The sequence below is a fragment of the Cuculus canorus genome, chromosome 4 (genome assembly GCF_017976375.1).
Source record: "Cuculus canorus isolate bCucCan1 chromosome 4, bCucCan1.pri, whole genome shotgun sequence".
Taxonomy (NCBI): domain Eukaryota; kingdom Metazoa; phylum Chordata; class Aves; order Cuculiformes; family Cuculidae; genus Cuculus; species Cuculus canorus.
In genome coordinates, this window is record NC_071404.1 from 41,260,558 (window position 1) to 41,282,237 (window position 21,680).

Genomic DNA, 21,680 nt, shown 5'->3' on the forward strand with positions numbered 1-21,680 from the left:
AACACTTCCCTGGTCTAACTGACAGTCTCACAGCTGAGTTTCCACAGCTTACTCTGATCTCCAAGCTGCATTTGAAAATCACAACAAATCTAAGAAAAAAAAAAAATCCCAGGAATTAGATTCTGGATGTTATGTATGAGTGGGACTTACACTGTGAAAGACTTTCTGAATATCTAAAGGGAATCAGGGAGAGATGATGACTCTTGGTAGACAGATGTGTAGGATTTTGACATCACTTGGTTTCTCAAAGAGATGCTTACACTTCCACACAAAGAAATTTTTGTTTCTTGAAATATAGGTTTTAACAAAAGTGAAAAGAGGATAGCGTAGATAGTACTGTTAGATGTTCTGCCACAAAAAAAAAAGTGTTACTGGTTTTCTTTAGGTAAATTATCGAAGTTGATTTTTAAAGCAGAATTCCCCATTAACAATGTAGATAAAAGTATATGATAAAACAGTAAGAACTTCGTCACTTCATCTCTTCTGATGTATGTGATGGTCATTGCATCTTCCCAAAAATGTTGTACCTGTAGTTTAATTAGTTGAAACAAATAAAGGGTGTTTCTTTTGTAAGAAAACTTGTAAGCGTGTAGTTGGCACAGAAGGCAATTAAATAGTGGTATTCCTTCTAAACCTCCTCCTGGGAAGCTCTGCACCTCAGTTTCATCACCTCAGAGCAGGAAATAAGATTTTTGTCTACAACAGTGGGAGTCCTTAAACAGATGTCAAAACCAGACTGAAGTGGAAAAAAAATATCCAGTAAGGGCAGTGACTAAGGCCTCTCTCTAGCATTCCTAAGTTGTGGCTGTTTCTTCAGTTCTTTGTATTTCACACATAAATTGCATATTTGCAAGTACTGTAGTTTTTTTGCGTTGCCAATTCACAGAATGCTTTAGGCATATATGGGAAGATCTATGCACAGGGTCGTTGGCTCCTTATTTCTCCCACTGCCAGACATTTGCATTCCAAGAATCTTTATTAGGTGTAGCAAGAGAGCCTTTCTAAGGCATCAAAAGTTGCTTATTCCACCCCGATATTCCTTATCTAAGGAAGATACAGCGATATTCTTCATGGAAAAAACAGATAATCTGCCAAAAGCGCAGCTACAGTGCTGCCAGATACCACTATGCAAACTTCAGTAAATATTAAGAGGGGACGCTTCACTTTGAATTGCAGTGAAATAGATTCATTATTCTCATCTACGTACCCTAGAAATAGCCATACACTTCTTTAGGCAGCAATGGGTAACTGGGCTATTTCCAGAACAGGTTTTTCCTTCCAAATTGTCTCTCCAAAAACTCTTGCTGGCTGCAAAAGCAAACTTAATAGAACACCATGTAAATTGGGTGTGAATAGAACTTAAACTTAGTAAGTACCTCTGTACCTAGACTCCCATGCTTTTGTTTGGCCTGTGCATCTTCTAAATGTGTAAACCATGTTACCACACTGAGTCAGGCTTCTGTCTGCAATAATCACTGCTCCAAGTTCTAAGACTATATGTTTGAGTCCAGTTCTGTTCAATATCTTTATGGATGATCTGGATGATCTGGATGAGGGGATCAAGTGTGCCCTTAGTAAGTTTGTGGATGACACCAAGGTAGGAGGAAGTGTTAATCTGCTTGAGGATAGGGAGGCTTTACAGAGGGATCTGAACGGACTGGATTGATGGGCTGAGACAAAGAGAATACGGTTCAACAAAGCCAAGTGCTGAGTCCTGCCCTTGGGACAAAACAACTTTGTGTTGAGTACAACGCAAATGGATGGAGGACTGGATTTCAGTAGCAAATTTCCAAGCCCCTCAAGAATATAATTTGTTAAGCTCTTCATTTGCACACTAAACCTCAAAGCATTACTCCGAATTAAACATGAAAAGCTCTGTGCAAATTCCTTCTAAACTGAAAGGTTATTGTAATATGAACTGGTTTATTTTCCAAAGGGTCTGAAATTTGTATTTGCATACAATATATTATGATGCTCTTCCCAAGCAGAAAAGTTATGGATAGCGTTACATACATTCAACCTAGAGATAATTATTGGGACAACAAAGTCCATTGTCATGTCAACATTTAAGTCCTTTCCTATTCCTTAACTCCTTTCCAATTCCCTATTTAATATTTAAGTATTTAAGTTATATATATATATATATATGAGCAAGTTAATCTTTCAGAATGCCAGAACAGGAGAAAAGTGAACAGTTATTGTACTATGAATAAATAATAGTGCAGCAAGTCAGGATTATTCTTGGGATCAACAGGGATGTAGAGATGCATACCACATTTTTTTTTTTTCAGTTCAAACTACCTAGACATCACGTAATGCAGCAGCCTTAAAATATAGAATCATTTGATTATATATAATATCAAAGTAAATATCCACACCTATAACAGAGACTGCAATCAAACTCCACTATGGTAAATTCAGCAGAGTTGAGTATATGGTTAGTTGAAGTAATTATTAATGAATTCAGTCTGTGTTTAAAACACAAAGTATTGAAGTGCAGCCCAAACTTGTGCTGAAGGCTGATGTAGTAAAGCTATCTTGCAAATAGGCAGGAGAAAGAGTAAGACAGTCTGCTTTTAATCATAATGACTATATTCAGTTAAAGTTACCTATCCAGGAAACTTTAGTATTATGTCTTCCTTCTCCATCCAAAGCATGTAATTTCTATCCTCATATCACACACAAAAAACAGTCCTTCTCAGGACAAAACCTGTGAATAGACATAATATAGTGGGCCTACCATAACTATTAAACGAGGGAAGACCTTCACTGAAAGCCAGTTGCTGCATCGACTTATCTAGGAATTCACCATGGATTTTATGCTAGTCCTGGATTCTGAAGTGACTTTGGCTGTAATATCAGACTACACAAGGTCACATGCATTCAACTTTCAGGTTGCCACTTTCTTGGTCTATTCCAACAGTGGTGTTTCCTCTGTCCAACAAGAGAATAGATTAATCTCTTAGTTTTTATTATTAGGTGTTTTATTATTATTTTTTTAAAAAGGGAAGAGGGGCTTCACTCACTGATTTAGAGATCCTCTGAAAATTAAGAGATTCTAGACTGAAACTCTGACTTGACAGCTCCTGACTTTGCAGTCAGTGTAATGTTCTAGAATTGCAATGCTCGGCATCTGTAATAACGCTGCAGTTAACTGCAAAGCACCATCTCCACCTACTCCATTTATGGGTGAAGTCCCCCAAAATTATCTTTCATGGGTTTCGTGGAAAACAGGCTTTTATGGGTTCCTTCCGGCCATATGGCAAGCCTGAGGAAGCTCAGACAGAACCAACCCTTCTTCTATCCCAGCCTTTCCTAATTAAACTTGAAAGGCCTCACCAGCGGCAATGCTGTTTTGGAAAAAAGGCAGAAAACAGCCAGTAACATTTATATCTGCAAAGCTACAAACGTTTTCCCTTATTCTTCACTGAACAAGAGACTCACTGTAACAACATCTCAAGCAAATCACAAACTGATAATTAACTTACCCATCTCTATTGTCCTCAGAGGGATTGAAGTCTTTAGATCTAATCAATATTGATATTAATTGATAATAAACATTGTAACATACAAATTCTCTGCAGTGTATGGGAATGACACATTAAAAAATTTTGAAAAAATTTTTCAGCATTTTAATTTGGATTCTCCATCTGCAGAAGAATTCCTTCTAAGAGCAATGATTCACAGGCATTCTTGGGTAAACTATTCAATAGAGAAGGTACAAATATTTTTCCCTCTAATTTTTTTCCTTTACAGATTTGCTTCACTGATGACTGGTTAAGTATAGTCAGTTAAGTATAGTTTCAGAAACAAAAATCCATAATTAATTAAGAAAACTCTTAAAGTGCAGAGACAAATTGAGAATTTCCTCATTTTTTTAAATACAAGTCTGGAATATTATCCCAAGCTTCAACTATTTTATATTATACATCGTATCAAAATCATCTTTGTACATGAGAGAACTCAAAAGTATTTAGGAACGTAAAACTCATTTGTTGATTATTATGGAATTCACTTTCCGAGGACACTCCATGCAGCAACTGTGAGAATTAAATTTTCTATGGATTACTCATCCACAATTAAGGCAGACCCTTAAAAAAAAAAAAGAAATTATATTTCACCACTTCCTATTGATATCTTTAATTTTGCATTGAACTTCCCTGGAGGATGTCTGTTTTAAAAACACTAATAGACTCAGCAAGTTTGCAGATGACATCAAGCTGAGTGGAACAGTTGCCACGCTGGAAGGACAGGATGTAATCCAAAGGGACATGGATGAGCTGGAGAAGTGGGCCTGTGAGAACCTCATGAAGTTCAACAAGGCCAAATGCAAAGTCTTACACCTGGGTCAAGGCAGAGAAAGACAACCCTGCAGAGAAGGACTTGAGGGTGCTGGTTGATGAGAAGCTCGACATGAGCCACCAATGTGCACTCACAGCCCAGAAGGCCAACCATATCCTGGGCTGCATCAAAAGTTGCGTGGCCAGCAGGTCGAAAGAGGCGATTCTGCCCCTCTATTCCTTTCTTGTGAGACCTCATCTGGAGCACTGTGTCAAGTCCTGGAATCCTTAACATAATAAGGATATGGAGCTGTTGGAATGCGTCCAGAGGAGGGCTACAAAGATGTTTGGAAGGCTGGAGCATCTCCCATGTAAGGACAGGCTGAGAGAGTTGGAGTGGTTCAGCCTGGAGAAGGCTCAGAGGAGATCTTACAGCAGCCTTCCAGTACCTGAAGGGGCTACAAGAAAGCTGGGGAGAGAATTTTTACAAAGGCTTGTGGTGATAGGATGAGGGGCAATGGATGTAAACTGGAGAGGGGCAGATTTACAATAGACATAAGGAAGAGTTTCCTCACCATGAGAGTGGTGAGATACTGGCACAGGTTGCCCAGGGAAGCTATGGCTGCCCCATCCCTGGAGGTGTTCAAGGCCAGGTTGGATGGGGCCTTGGGCAGCCTGATCTAGTGGAACATATCCCTGCCCACAGCAGGGGATTGGAACTAAATGGTCTTTAAGATCCCTTCCAACCCAAACTATTCTATGAAACTATGATTCTCTTACAAAGATTATCTCTGTGCCCACTCATGGCCTTCACAGCAAAATAAAGTCATGTAGACTATCTAACCATAGCAGCAAGTCTACATAAAAATTCAAAACAAATAAAACCCAAACAAACTCCGCTGTTTCTTCCTTCTCTACATCATATGGCGATTGCTTGTCTTACACACTGAAAGCATTTATTTACTTGTCAGATAACAGAATGTCTATTTTTGCAATATTCTCTAACTTGGGAATGAATGGAGATACATGCCTACATACAAAAGAGAGAATGAGAATTTTCTTTATTGATTTTGCAGCTATTTAAGAGAATGCCATTGCATTGTAACTTTCACCATTTTTGTTAAGTGAATGTACCTGCTAAACTAATCAACAGAAAACTTATATATTTGTTGAACTAGGCTATGCTTTACTGTTTTACTCCCTGGAGGAAATTGCCCAAGTATTGCATTCAGCACCCTTGGAAAAGTTCATGTGAACACAGCTTCTTTTCTTGCATGAAGAGGTGTGCTTTGACTCTTAGAGTTTTAGTTTCTGTTTTTTTCCCCTTGCCTCTTAAAAGAAAAGCTGTCAAAACACACAGGGACACACTTGAACAAAGAGACTGATCTTCCCCTTCAGAACCGGCTATCTGGAAAGCATAAGTTTCTGAGAGCATCTGATACTATACCTGGCCTCTAATTATCAGTGTATTAATGCTTTATCTATTTTACAAATATGTCACAGGGAAAAAAAGATAGTGGAGGAGTGAAATTCTAAGGGTGTTATATTGTGGCTAAACATTGAACAGTCTTCTATGAAGCTTTTTATCAACTTGCAGTTGTCAAGAGTCCTCAATTCATGTTAGTTCTGTTAAATACGTGCCTTCACAACTCACAGGGCACATATTTAAGCGGTCTGCCCATAGGCAATGAATTACTGTTGAGCCATGTGCAATCTTAGTGGCCACATTTTCTGTGATATTAAAAGAATTCACAGTTAGTACCTGTCAGTTGTACAGCAAATGGAAGATTGATTCTATTTGTCAAATCTTTTTCCTTTGGCCACTTGAAAAGCATAATCCTACCAAATAAGAAGAAATAAACAAAATCTGTTCACATATTATACAAGCTGTTTATGAAGCACTGAAACACTCAGATGAGAGGTACTGCATAAGTGCAAAGAATTAATTTTATAACATCAATACATGCATGCACTGCAAGAATATATTATTAGTAAGACAGAACAATGATTCACTTTGATTTGAAGCAGCATGCTAGTGTTAAACTAAAAGAAACATATCTTCATAACACACTCGTTGCAGGAAAATTGTAGTCCTCTACTTGCTTTGACCTGCAGGTAGCTGAAAAAGCCCCAATGTTTTCAGAGTGATTCTACCTGCTAATTACCTCCAGCCTCCAAGCATTTTAGCTTATTACCCTTTCCCACAGGAAGCCTGACCTATTCAAGTTCACCCTACTTCAAATCTTGAGTTATGTACTCACCTATATAGAATAGTATCATGCTGAGTGTAGTGTATTAAGGAAAATAAAGTTCTTGGGGTCTGGTCCATAATAAACAGTTTGACATTAGGTTCTTCAGTATATCAGATAAAATACTTCTATACCAGCATTTGCCCCCTCTGCAACTTAAAGGTAACTTTGTATATACAGATGAAATTATCTAGCAGAATTACTCCTCCTGACTTATTTAATAAAATAGCTTCTCTTTTCTACCCAGAATACCCAGGTGTATATTTAAGAAGTCTGCTCATTTCCTGATTTACAGAAACAATCATATGGATATTAATTCAAATTTTCAATACTTAAGCAAGTCGCTTACTATTTCAGTTGTTTGCTATTTCTCACTGTTCCTACTGATCAATTCTCCATTTATGAGTCATCTCAGACAAGGCAGCTGACAGGAGCACAAAGTAGCAATTAAGTCAATTTCTTGCATTAATTCACGTAAAAGTTTTCTGATAAACAAAAGCTAAAAAACACTTAAGTCTCCAAGGGAGCAATACTTCAGGGAATGTTTATCCTGTGCAGAGCTAAACTTATAAATATTGTTCATTTTCTCACTTAAAAAAACCATTATTTTCTCACTACACAGCTGTAGATTATTTTTCAATAACCAAAAGCATAAAAACAAACCACAACCAAAACACCTAAATGAAAATATGTGGAATGTGAGAACTTGTGACAACATAAAATGTTTTGTGAATAAGTGTCACGGTTTAGCCCCACCTGGCCAAATTCACCAACTAAAAACTTAAGCCTCCAAAATCCTTTCCCCCCACACATCCTGCAGGGAAAGGACAGAGGGAAAAGAGAGGAAAAAGACCTACAGGTTGGGAACTAAAACTACAGCTTTAAGGAAACGATAATGATAATAACAAAAATAATTAAAAAGTAATAAAATAGATGCAAATATATGAGATATTGCCCCTGCCCCACCCCTCAAAGACTATACATCACCACAAATGCTGCAAAGCAGACAAGAGAGAATGCGTCCACGGCTAGGACGGTGCTGGACTCAGGAAATGGATTCAGGAACACAAAGATCTGGGATCAGGAGCAACTAGGCAGACAAGATCCTCTCTGGACATTGGCCATCGCAGAAGAAAGAGAGACCCTCACAATCTCTCAAGTTTTACCAAGTACGATGCATATGGGATGGAATGGAATACTCTGTTGGTTAGTTTAGGCTCACCTGCCCTATTGTCTCTTCCTCACAGGAGACACTCCTTTTCCACCAGCTTGAGGATGGCCTTGGTTAAGTGTAAGCATTGGCCTTTTTGCATACCAATGCCCCGTGTTATCACTTTAGAGAAGAACACTGTCTCAAAAACACGCAGTCAGCTTTCAGAAACATGAAGTTACTCACAGCAACTGATGTAGTCACAAAACTGTCTCAATTTACTTCTAACTACAACAATAATTAACCCGGTGAGAAACCATTATAATACCTCAAATATAAACTAAATAGCTGTTTTGTATATAGTGCATCTTCAGAGGTTCTGTAAAGTTCTGCCTAAAGCAGGAACAAACTTCTTTCATCATTATATTCCTTGAACATCTACATAAACTTAAAAGCTACACAGTGTTTCCATTTATTTGTTTCTTTCCACCAGCCTCATTGTTGATCAGATTGGTGGGTTTCACTGGAAGGAAGATCATCAGAGGGTTCGCAGAAATAACAGGTTTGTTTACTGCTGTTCTTGCACCACCCACCTCAAAATGGGAGTACAATTGTACAAGGTGTCAAAACAAAGCACTGCTAATTCCTTAGCTTCTCTGCTTACTTTGCAACTCTGTGCTCAGAGGAGGAAGCACACATATTATGGGAAGGGATTACTCTTATTTTCATATATGACAGGGAGTAGGTAGGCAAGGGAATTTCTTTTACTCCTTCCTTTAATTTTGCATGGGCTTAAAGGGCAAGCCCAGAGCTTATTAATTGAACCACTTTTACAGTCCATTTAACAAACTCCTATCAAACTCTAAGGCTTGTTACAAAAAACACACTTTCCAGAGGGGTTATGGAACTACTAAAACAAGCTTAATATTCACTGCCTTTTAACAATGTTTCTTTCTACATTCAGTTTATGATTCTGTAAGATTTTAGCCCATAGCTTTTTCTACTTCCCTCAAAGTCCTGTCAGCTCTAATTATATGAATAGAAGTCTAATATTTACAGTCATTATCTATGAACATTTGCAGAGAAGTCCTGTTTGTTCAATTTCATCATCCAGATCTCTAAAGTTAGATTTCACACTGTCAAGAATATATTTACAGAGCATATCTCAGACATGCAAAGTTTTTTATTAGGAAAGAATTTTTAAAACAACAAGTTTCAAAGTGATAATTATGTTTATTTTTATTTATAATGCAAGTTAATGCATCTTACAAAAGTATGTCCTGTTTAAGTAACGTCATTAAACTGCTGTAATTACCCTTAAGAAACTTAAATAATCCAAGATGAGTTATTGCCTTTGGGCAAATGAGCAAACATGTCGAAGAATATTAAGCATATTATTTTAAATAGGATTTGGAATAACACTGCATACCTATTGAACATTGATATGTAACGATGCCAGAATTATTGACTCCAAACACTTCCCACTATGAAAAGCCTCACTACTCCAATTCTCATATTTCAGTACAGATAAAATTGTCCAATCCTAAAACATGTGGGTTCATTCCCACCCCTGTTCTACTTAGCCTCTAGATTCAGTTTTAATTTTCATAGATTGGTACTTTCAGTTAGTCTGTGACAAGCAGATTGCTAATGTACGTCCTCGCTGTCAGACTTGGCTGTTGATCCTTTGCACAATACTGGAAAGGCCCAGAGACAATATATAAGATCTACACAAATAAACACTGAAACATGAAGTAAAAGCAGCCTCTTGGAATACTGCCTTTGGCCCTGTTTCAGCACCACTTATGTTGGAAATCTGTATTTTAAAACTACTTCAATTAAGCTTATTTTTTTAACTAAAAATGTTTAACATGGACAAAGTTAGTGCACTGAAAGAGCTTTGTGAAGACATGTGGTGCATTGTTACTTTAGAGTTCATCCAAGTCTCATTCAATTTCTGTGTAAATAAAAGAAAAAAGTTATATATTTATGTATTTTCATTATGCAGATAACAGCACCATTTTTTTATTTTAGATAAGTAATTTTTATTAATTTACTTTTAAGCTTTTCACATTATCCATCAAGCATGAAATCAATTTAAAAGGTACTTTGATTATATTTTCATGTGATCTTTGAGTCTTTTTATAAATACTACTTAATACATTATTTATTTATGGAGCATTTAAATCTGCATTCTTTTACTAAGGAACAGACAAAGCAGAAGGAAAGAATAAAAAAGTGAATTGAGATGCTTTTAAACTTTCAGTAATGTAATCAGAAATATACTAAGACAGAGACATTGGCATTCACAAATAAGCACAGAAAAATAAAGTAACTGAGATGGAATTCTTGTTCCAATTCCAATTTTAAAAAGCAGTCTTTTAGCTTCAACAATTATCCCATTGTTTTTACAATTGCCTCATATAACACCCATCTTCATGCACCTGTTTAACAGACTTTATTCTTCCTATTTTCAGGACAGAAAACCAAAATAAAATATGCATTTTTCTAGAGCAAAATCTACAAAAAATACTTCAGCATTCACAAAAAATATTAAACTGAAAGCTCTGAAGAAAGGGAACCTGCTGATGTGCAATGCCCTTAAAACAAAGATGAAGAAATGCATACACCATGCAGTGAAAACTATTCTACAGAGACAAGAAATATATTAAATGTAAGAATAACCCTAGTTTCCAGGATCTATTGATCCTCCTCAGCGCTTTTACAAAAACCAAACAAGCAAACAGTCCTTGTCTTCCCCAGCCAGTGTCTCTCCCAGCCACATCCACACATTCATGATTTTAGATCTTTGACTATTAATTTAGTAGTGTGGATGGATTTCTCATCCTAATTTTTCTAGCAACTTTTCTCTCCTAAAATATGCAGTTATCACAGTTTGGACTTTGTAAAGATCGTTTCACCTGGGAAAGAGCCTGGTTGTCCAGATACCCTGAACACTGGCAGAGGCTGCCCAGGGAGGTGGTTGAGTCACTTTCCCTGGAGGTGTTTAAGGGACGGGTGGTTGAGGTGCTGAGGGGCATGGTTTAGGGAGTGTTAGGAATGGTTGGACTCAATGATCCAGTGGGTCCCTTCCAAACTGGTGATTCTATGATTCTATGATACCCATTTTAAATGCTGTACTTCATGATTTTAGACAATAAACCAAATACACACACATCCCCCATGCCCCTCTATCCAGATAGAGCATTTGGTTATCATATACTGTGGGAGTCTCTTAAATGCTGTTCTTAAGTAGCATGGTAATGAATAACAAAGAATCCCCTGTCCAGCATCTCCATGGTTCTAAGGTAAACGGTATATTCCTTACAAGTTAAGAAAATCGATGCACTACTAGTATCAGATATGCCACACCAATTTTTAAAACAAACCGGTACATGATCTAACAAGGTCTTAACACCACTATATGTTTTCCCCTAGATGCAGAAAATCCTGACAGTGTGGACTTTCTGTGCTGCAAAATGAATGGAGAATGCAAAAGAAAATGTATGAAAGGTGCATGTTACCTACCGAAAACCTGCAGGAAAACAAATTACTAGTGGCAGCCACTGCAATAGCTGAACTATTTGCATTAAGGTCTAAAACTTCACTTCTCTAAGACCCACTAGCCCAGAGCACTGTTCTAAGACAAATCAAGTTAAGAAGCAGCTTCACAAGTCACTGAGGAGACTTTCAACGTCACATTCCAGATCTGCACTGAAGGAAACCGAAACTCCAGGGATGCCTGAAGAAAGACAGGCCTTATCTAAAATCAGTGAAGGCAAACAAACAAAATTGGAAACATAAGAATGTCATAGCATGGTCTAATAAACAAAAAGTATAAAAGGAAATAAATGAGAAGACAAGAATGGCTAAAACAATAATAAGGTCAGGACTGCAAACAGCTATTATTTCGACTTCTAAAAGAAGAAATAAATAAGCAAAAGTAAAGAAGAGAATGTTGACATAAGGAAGAGTAAGAAAAAATATTCAGAAAAATATTGAGGATGTTGACATAACATTTTCGTATCTATAAATATCATATCTTAATTTGAATGCAAATAACAGACTGACAACATGGCACTTTCTGAGATGAATGTAGTACCAGATTAAAATGGCTAACAACATCTTTCTATGTACACTCAGCGATATTACACATACTGTTCATACTTGCAGATGACCATCAATGCTCCATGTGCAGAAAAACACCCAAATGTACAAAGGTAATGTGTTTGACCCAATGAACTCCTTAGGTACAAGAGGCTTCTTCCATTGTTAACAAGTACTCTCCCTTTGCAGAGGGCTAGTAAGAAGGCAGATTAGCAGGATTCTGCTCTGAAATCATTATTAGAAATTATTGTAGATTCCTGTACAAAAGCACGTTAATCGGAATGGCTTAATGACTAAAGTCCATAAATGATCCCCTTTAGGAAACAAATACAAAATCTTCTGGAAACATTTATTGTATACAAAAGGTTGCATAATAAAAGAGCCACTGTTTAACCGTAATAAACACTTGTAACCACACTGTGAGTTAATAGAATAGAAACTATTGTTTAGGTTTGGTAAGTGGTTTAGATCCATTCTTACTGTAAAATATTGCATTTGAAAATAAACTAAGCCAAAGGGAAAACCACTACAAATACACACAATAACCAGCAAGCCTGATAAACAAACAAAACAAAGGAGAGAGTGAAACATGATAGAATTGCTATGCTTAAGGGTTGTTAAAATATGTTTGTGTATGAATATATTTGAGTTAAAATGAAAAATGTCACTTCATCCTAGAATTATCAATACATGAATAAAAGCTATTAGAGACCCATTAGAACAAGCAGGCCTCTCATAAAGTCGCAAGGATACTACAGCATGTAGAGAAAGATCTGAAGAGTTGGGTGTTCTAAAAATGAGGAGAAAAGTGAAAGGGAAGAGAAAGGGGAAGGTAGAGGAACTTTGCTGTAATTATGGTATCAATAATGAATATTGGCAAGTTTAAATGATGATTCACAATAACAAAAATTGCAAAAATTCAGAGGCAAACCATTTGTATAGTCAATACCATTTCTGGAACAAAGTAGTACTTAAGTTTCTGTAACAGGATTGTTGCCTATTACTATCCTCTCTCAGAAAATAGTGAGCTTAATTTTAAAACACACATATAGGAAATAATGTGAGAAACACATTAAACCTCAATAAAATATTTGATTTTTACCATATAAGAGATGTGGCTGTTAATGATTTTCAAGTCATAAGAGCCCTCTCCTGCCACATAGAGTGCATACTAATTCTTTTAAGCTTTTATAAAGCATTTCTGCAACCACCCTAGCTATAATAATGCTTACAGCCTAGTAAAGTCTGTTGTTAAGACATATTAAGCACCTCATTGTTCAGAAGCAAAGCTAGTTCTCAGGCCCTTCCTCAGTCTTCAGCTTACAAATAAAAATGGAATTAATAAATACTTTAAATAAGTTCATCATAAAATAACTTCACTAAAATTTCCATCTTGAATAACATAAGTATGTATTTAAGCTTGTGGAGATACTTGAAAATCAAGACCTGAACCACCTGGTTCTAAACTCTAAAATGAATAGTTAAGATTTTACAAATGGAAAAATAACAGTTTTCTTATAGAAAAAAAGGGAGGAACACACTCCCAAAATCAGATTGTTTTGAACTAAGAATACCTAATACTGTTAAATATGTTGTAAAATGCATTCCATTAACATGAATAACCTCTCATTATTTATAAAATTAAGTAGTATTAAAGCCTTGCCACTATAGAACTAGTAGAACACCTGTATCTCCCACCAAAGCACTAATGTTTCAATATGACTGCAATACTTAATTAAAGAATGAGAGATTTTAAGACACAAAATTAAATAATACCTCTAAACCACAGTTTTCCTGCCTGAAATCAAGCCTAGTGAAGGAGTAGAAACTACATCTATAACACCTTTTACGTTCCCAGGGCTTAAAAACCTACCAATTGCTCCCGAGGTCATTCAGTCACTATTGTCCTGTATCGCTGGATTTCCACTCAGCTGTGCAGATGTGTGTTAAGTATTACTTAATCTGACGACCCATATTCTTTGTAGCTGTGCCTGATTAGAGTAATAAGGGCTCAAGTCCTTTATTATAGGAAGACTATGGTGGAGGCACAGTTTATTGCATTTTTTTTAGACTTCAAAGATTATAAAGGATGTAAAACTGGGTGTTCTGTTAAGTTGTAGAAATCAAGGTAATTTGGGTTTAATTATAAATTTAAGCATTGTACTTTGCAGTTGTTTCTATATTTTCTATGAACAGTTCTGGATTACATGCAAGTAACGTTTATAGATTGGCATTTTGGGTACTTGCTAAAAGGAAATTTAGATAAACAACACCTATGAGAAGAAAGAGGTTATAATCAGAACAAACAGATTCCTTAGCTTAAAGGAACACTGTTCTTGCCAGGAAATGTAGAAAGTGCTTTTTTTTTTTTTTAATCAATTTGCTACTGAAGAAGGAAGAGAAGATGCTTTGCACAAAACATTTCATACCTGTTGTGCTGTAGAACTTGGGTGAATAACTGTAGATACTTTAATCATAGCTTACAGCTCAGTGCAGACCTCAGAAAACACTTTAATCATAGCTTACAGCACATGGCAGACCTTAGAAGTAATTAAATCTTTAGGTAGTGAGGCAAATGCTGATGAGCTGTAAGTCACTCCCAGCAGGGATTTGCTTCAGCTAGCTCAGTGCTAACTTGGATAAAAGTACCGCATTGCTGATGCGCTTTAAAGGAGGGCCACTGTCTGATACAACGATTTTGAGAGAGAAAATTTCTTTTTTAACTTGTATTTTATATACTTTAGACCTTCTTTAGAAGACAGCTATGCTAGAACTACTTAAACTACCCAATACTTTGCTAAATTGTAGATTGGAATCTGGGTTGTTCAGCAGTGTTAAAATTGTTCTAACCAGTGACAACATATCTGTTGTTCAATAACTAATTTTCTGCTAGTAAAAGTAGTAAGTTAGGAAATGAATTTTGAGGAAATATAGTAGCTATTGAAATTAAACTGATCGTTTTCTTTTGGAATTCGACCATAAGATCCTAGTTATGAGTCCTTCTGTCCAAGTTTACTTATTCTACTCATGTAGAACAAGGGTACTTGTTGAAGTTTTCTCACTTAAATCATAATACTTAGATTTTTTACTTTCCTTAAGATGCAGCTATAAACATTCAATGAACTCAAAATTTAAGAGGCCTTCCTAGTCACATAACCTTCAAATAGAAAGGTTGACATTACACTACATTTGATGGTTTCATGGAATGATAGAATGGTTTGGGTTTTTTGGAGCCATGTAGTTCCAACCCCCCTGCCATGGGCAGGGACACCTCCCACTATATTGGGTTGCTTATAGCCTCATTCAACCTGGTCTGGAACACTTCCAGGGATAGAGCATCTACAGCTTCTCTGGGTAACCTATTCCAGTGCCTCACCTTCCTCACAGTAAAAAATTTCTTCCTAATATCTAATCTAATTTACCCCCTTTCAGCTTAAAACTGTTACCCCTCATCCTATCACTACACTCTCTGACAAAGAGCCTCTTCCCAGCTTTTCTGTTTCTTTGCTTCTAATAAGATCCTGCAACCTTGTTATCCTTAGTCTTATAAGAAGGGTAGCAGGTTAAGGCAGCATTCTAGCTTAACTTTGGAGAGGTTGAGGCCTTTGGAAGGTTTAGCTCCAAAAAAGCCATGGAATAGGATAAAGTCAGTTATAAAGTTTATTTGGATCCAGAATAAAAAGTGATGCATAAAACCCCCAGTAATACACTAAAATGTAAGAAATACCTCATTAGTTTCCTTTGAAGGCCTTTCATGCTCCTACATAGCTCTTGGATGATGCCAGAGCCACCTGTGCACAATCCTAATACTAGCTGTGCTCATTATTAGGCTGGATAGCTTCTTGGGTACTGGGAAAATTAATAATTTAATCAATGCTTTTCTTGTCCCCCTTGGACTATTGTTATTTCACCATGACTTTAGAAACTATTGCTTCTGGTTATTTTCTTCCCAGATGAGCAAAAAATAAAAATAAAAATCCCAATTGCTCTCTACATTTATCACACTTACTGCGTGGAGTTCCAAAAATACTATTTGCAGTGGCTATGTTGTTGAAACTGGCTTTTCTGGGAAAAATCGGAGCAGCTGAAGCCTGGTTTCTGTAGATTTTATTGCTATGTGCAAATTTACAGACTGGTAGTCTTGGCTCATACCCCTATTTATATCTGCTGTTCAGCAAGTTTTGCTTGAGCTTAGTGGCTGGCTCTTATAGCTCACAGACCAGGTAATTTTTCAGCTTGTTGTATAGCCCTCCTTTTGGCAATAACATTAATATCCATTTCTGCCTTCTACCTATTCAGCATACATAAAAATGTTTAATATCTTTTCCCCTCTATACAGTTTCTTCGGAAAGCAGTAGGTATTGAAATCTTTCAAATTCATATGATTATACTCCAAACATTTTTTCCAAAGGTATTGCAAATCAGAAATTCAGTCTAATAAAACATGTTGTCTGGGTAGCACTTGATAAAACTGGATTCTTTTCATTACCAGAATAGAAGGGAACATTCAGCTAGGAATGTATTGCTGGTGTTTTGCCTTTTTTTATTTGTTAACCATATAAAACTCAAATTTACAGGAATGTTCCTGAAAGTGGCACAAACAGCAAACATTCTTTACTTGCTCTGCAATTCGGCACTGGTGAGGCCGCACCTTGAACACTGTGTTCAGTTCTGGGCCCCTCACCACAAGGATGTTGAGGCTCTGGAGCGTGTCCAGAGAAGAGCAACGAAGCTGCTGAGGGGGCTGGAGAACAAGTCTTACGAGGAGCGGCTGAGAGAGCTGGGGTTGTTTAACCTGGAAAAGAGGAGGCTGTGGGGAGACCTTATTGGTCTCTACAACTACCTGAAAGGAGGCTGTGGAGAGGAGGGAGCTGGCCTCTTCTCCCAAATGACAGAGGACAGGACACGGGGGAATGGCCTCAAGCTCCACCAGGGGAGGTTCAGGCTGGACATCAGAAAAAAATTTTTCACGGGAAGAGTCATCGGGCACTGGAACAGGCTGTCCAGGGAGGTGGTCGAGTCGCCTTCCCTGGAGGTGTTTAAGGAACAGGTGGATGAAGTGCTTAGGGACATGGTTTAGGGAGTGTTAGGAATGGTTGGACTGAATGATCTGGTGGGTCCTTGACAACCTGGTGATTCTATGATTCTACGATTTTAAATAAGTATGTCTTTTTCTGCTGCAGCATGTTAGTTATTTAGTGGATATTCCAGATATGCCATAAAAGTTCCTCTCAACTCCAGAAAGAGGGGAAGTGATTGTGCGTATGTGATATTGTATGACGGTTTAGAAGTTCCTAGTAGCATTGTTACTGTTAGAATCCCGTACATTTTTTTTTCGCATGCTTTCTTATCTCCTAAAGGAAAGAACTCACTCTTTTCCCCAAGATTCAGAGGCAGGACTTTGCAGCCTATCCCGAAAACTACGCAAGTGTTTCCTGTGTCCTCACACAGTCAGTACAGTCTCTTAACCACCCGACGAGTCTTTGGCTTTTGTTCTGTGGGCTCCTCAGCATCTCTCAATAGCTAAAGGGCTCTCTGCTCCCCCTGGTGCTGCTCAGCCCTCGGAAACCCGGGCTGGGAGAGCTCTGCCCGTGCTGTGTGCGAGTGACCTCTGCAGCCAAGGCAGCAGCATTGCAGAAAGCTCACCATGCAGAAGTGTATGAACTTCCAAAATAAATATATTTTTTTAGGCACAGCTGCCATATTTTTCTTCTCCTGAAGATCCGCAATGTAATAGAGACTAAATGGGAAATTAAGTTTTAGCGGGAACTTTGAAAAAGTAATTTTTTATTACTAATGTGTTTTCTCTGAGTATATTCACAAATTTGTGTGCTGTTGCTAGATGAAGAATTATTAATAATTATTAAATATGACCAGTTCGAGAGTGGTCTGTGAAAGTGTGTTACATTGACTGTCACTGAGCTTTGCAAGAGACCGTGAAGCTGTCATGAAGCTTATTTGCTTGCAGTTTAGTGATGGTTGTGTCTGTAGACTAGTAACATAGCACAATTATGGATTTCAAAAAGGGAAATAAACCAAAAGGTGTAAATTAATTGAAACTGATAAGATAACTTAAAAGCATTATTGATTTTTAAATCATTTACTATTTTGTTGGCAGTGTTTCTCATAACTCATTCTGCTGAGAAACTAAGATTTATCTTCTCATTTAATGATTCCCCCAGAGTGAAGACACAGAAAAGCAGAGTTTAGATTAAAATAAAAAAAAACCATAACAAAATGTCTCAATATTCAGCTTATCCAGGATACATTTTCACTGAAGACCCAGATAAAGACAAAGGCAATTCCATTGTCTTCAACAGTTACAAACAAGACTCTCTGGAGATATTTTCTACAAAGCAACTTTTCAGCTTGGAATGAAACCATGTATAAGCACAGAGACATAACTTTTCAAGATTCTACTTTTAACTCTTGTTGACAGAGATCTATAATCTTCAAACTGACAGCTCTTTTTATTCCCTCTGCAAACATATACCCATAGGTACAGATTTTAGAAACATGTTAAAGACTGATTTCAAAGGAGAAGTCCAATTATGTATGTATGGAGATACCATTTAGTGATGGATAGAAATTCCTAAGCTTGCATAGCCAGAAGGCCTATACATGGGACTATCCGCAAGCAATCAACAATGCAAAATATTAGTAATTTCAAAGTGTTTAAAGACTGCGAACTTTAAAAGAATTATATAGTCTTCAGGTGTAACTAAAGAGCCTTACAGGAATTTCTGAATGTGGAACTACAAATCTATTGTGTTCAAACAGGACTTTTTGGACAAAATTTTTCTTAGAGAATATCAAATACACTCAAATGACCTTAAACCAAAATAGGTTGTGAATACCTATTAATCTAGAGGTATAATGTGCCTCTGTGTGTGCTAAGAAATCATATTAGCATTAAGGCTGAGAACGGTGAAATGGCAAACACTGTTTGTGCAGTGCTGGTTGGCCTTGATTTCTATTAGCTTTAGAAGGAAAGGAAGACAGTAGGAAGTATTGTGTGTTATTCAGCCCTCACTGATACTGCAAATGTAGCTTTTCCAACTGTTATAAACAGAAGTTAATAAAGAACCTAAAACAAATAAACTTACACAGCAGGTAGTTATTTTTATGTTTTGTAAATGAACAAAAGCAAATGCACATAAATTTCACTACAAAGTATCCAATGAAGTTTTCAAATGGAGACCATTTTATTGTCTTCTGGAAATGTCTTACCTAAAAGGTTAAGTATTTGGCTAAATTTGTAAATTTTGGTTTCTCTCATAGTATAGCCCCCAAATCCCATTTGTATGTGGCTCGTAGACATTCTAATTAATTGACAGTCAAAACTGTGCCAAATGCCTGATACGTGCTCTTCAGATGCAAATCCTGAATTCTTTCACCTGCATTAATGAAGTAACAGTCACATAGAATAATTTCAGAGCCAATTCTGTTGAATCAAGTAGAATGTAATTTACCAGGCAGAAAACAATGAACTGCTCTAAAGCAATGAAGATGTCAGACTCTGTTATACCATGTGCTTACTAGCCACTGCATGATCCACTGTTCTTGTGTGACTACCTCTAAGTAGGTCTGCTGTGATAATTGCATTTAGTTAACTTCCACAATCAGAAGACAATGATGATATTTGGTGACTTATTTAAAAGGCATGCACTTACCTTACGTCAGGGACTGGGTTGCCAGCAACTCTGCATTCCAGCAATACTCTGTTTCCTTCAGCAACTTCCTGGCTTCGGAGCTTCTGAGTGAATTGAGGTGGTAAAGGTTGATTCACTTCCATGTTGATGAAGGGGTGGCAAAGGACCGTTTCGCTCTGAGCGATGTTCTCTGTTTCAGAAAATTGTTCTCCATTCATATGAACCCCCGGTAATTCTGCCTCGGGCTCAGTCTCTTGATGTGGCTTCTCAAACTCCTGGTTCACTGAGGTACTTACAGCTAGTTGTTTCTTTTTGGGAGACAGGTATCCACTATCTGGAGAAGAAGAGTCCCCATCAGGACTTCGGCCTCTTGTGTTTGCTGCCTGTCTAAATATAGATGACAGTTCCTCTATCAGTGTGGCAGCTTTGTCACACAGTTTGTTCCTGAAAGGAGCTTCTCCCTGGGATGCCGAGTCAGACTTTGTGCTTGTCTTAGGCATACCTGCACCGTCTTTCTCCAAATGTTTCAGGCTTTTAATGAAGCTGGGACTAGCAGGTAGTAAAGGTGAGGTGCTTGCTTGCCTCCTGGAAACTGTGACAAAACCACTTGCTGTTTGAGGTGCATTGGATTGATCGTTCTGATTCCCTGGGAGAACATTACTTGCCACAGATGAACTCAGACTGCTTGTTTGAGGCCTCTGTAAAGCATCTTGCTTGTGCAGTTTGGTATCCCAGAAAGAAGGATTTTCTGAAGTGCTAGAAAGAGGGGTGTGCAATTGAGTAAATTCTGGTGCTACATTCTGATTCTCCTTCATGGAACTGGCAATGGCTTCCTGAGCTATGTCAAGGCTTTTACATATCTCCTCCTGAGTAAGGAAGGCAGAAAGTTCATTTGCAAATTCCCCATTTTGTGTGTCTGGTACAGAATCATAGAAAAAGTCATGGTAGGTTGAATCTTCTGATGTATTTTCAGGATATCCTTTATTGGTGCCTCTCTCTGCACAATAAGCCTCCTTCAGCATCAAAGAAAGAGGCAATGCCTGGCCACAGCTTCTGTCTTGCATCCTGGAAGACATAAATACAGTTCCTTAACAAAAAAACTTATCAATAAAAATATACTGTTATGTCCTGGTTCCCATAAGCTAGAAACAAAAGCATGAGAAGAGCAGAATACAGAGCTGCGTAGAACGCTTAGTGTAAACCTTGATTTCTATTAGTGACAATGGTCCAGGCCTGCAAATTGTCTGTGTGGACATGAGAGCAGTTAGGAGAAATTTTTCTCATGTGTCTTCCTACAGAACTATGAGGATGTCCATTGTCTGTATGTTTCTTAGCATAAGCTCAATACCACTGGGTCAATCTGAGTGATTTGTTATTGTGCATCAAAGTTATTGCACTTCACTTGTTTTGGTTTTAGGCTTGTGATGATCTGGGGAATGTGTTTACTTTTCTCTTTCCAGTAACAATGCCTTCCTGACATTAAACTATCAAATTCTGAGAGGAAACCCTGATCTAGTTGAAACCATTATGTGAATCTACATAGGGAGTTTTGGATTAGAAATTCCAAGTTAACCTTTCTCTTTGATGTTGATAATGTGTTTAATATTATTTCACTTCTTGTGTTAATGTTTCTAACTTATTTTTCAATACACTCTAGTAACCCTTTTCTCAACACTGATAAGTTGAATACCGTGCTACCACATGTCAAACAACACCAAAGAAATAGATTTCACAACCTATGTATCACATAGTGTATAAGGTACATTCTGTACCAGTTTCATGAAGTACAGAAGCCTCTATACATGTCCATTTTTCCCAAATGATTTTAGAATGATATGAGTGTTTTCTGTCTCTGTAACAAAAAAGACATCAGGGAAAGTGCTCTTTTCTCAGGGGAAGGATCTGCTTGAAACTCTCCTTATTGAAATTTATTTGTCCTGCTAGTCGATAGATTGCACGTGGTCTTATCTTAAAAGTAAATACTTTTTCTGGGAAGCACTTAATTTGGTTAAACATAATATTCTTATTATAATTTTTATAAGAATAATTCTGCATAATTCTTAAAAAATATTGTATTTTCTCTTAATGGTCCATAGTATTCCTTCACCGATAGACAGGTGTCTTGACAGTCACGAGATACACCCGGTTGCATTTTACATCAGCTTGTGCAAGTTCCAGTTACCTTTGGTCACTTCACCAGGGCTTACCCGGCATGTAGTTGTTAACTGACTGAGACGTTATT

The 21,680-nt window shown here is 37.3% G+C and overlaps 1 protein-coding gene across 1 annotated transcript in view; it reads right to left on the reverse strand.

Annotated features, from left to right (window-relative positions):
• Positions 1 to 21,680, reverse strand: part of PALLD (palladin, cytoskeletal associated protein) — a 191,463-nt gene that overhangs the window by 167,939 nt on the left and 1,844 nt on the right. The window contains exon 2 of the mRNA XM_054066193.1: positions 19,460 to 20,503. Coding sequence (XP_053922168.1) covers positions 19,460 to 20,502 — 1,043 coding nt within the window. The 5' untranslated portion in view covers position 20,503. The remainder of the gene's footprint in view (positions 1 to 19,459; positions 20,504 to 21,680) is intronic.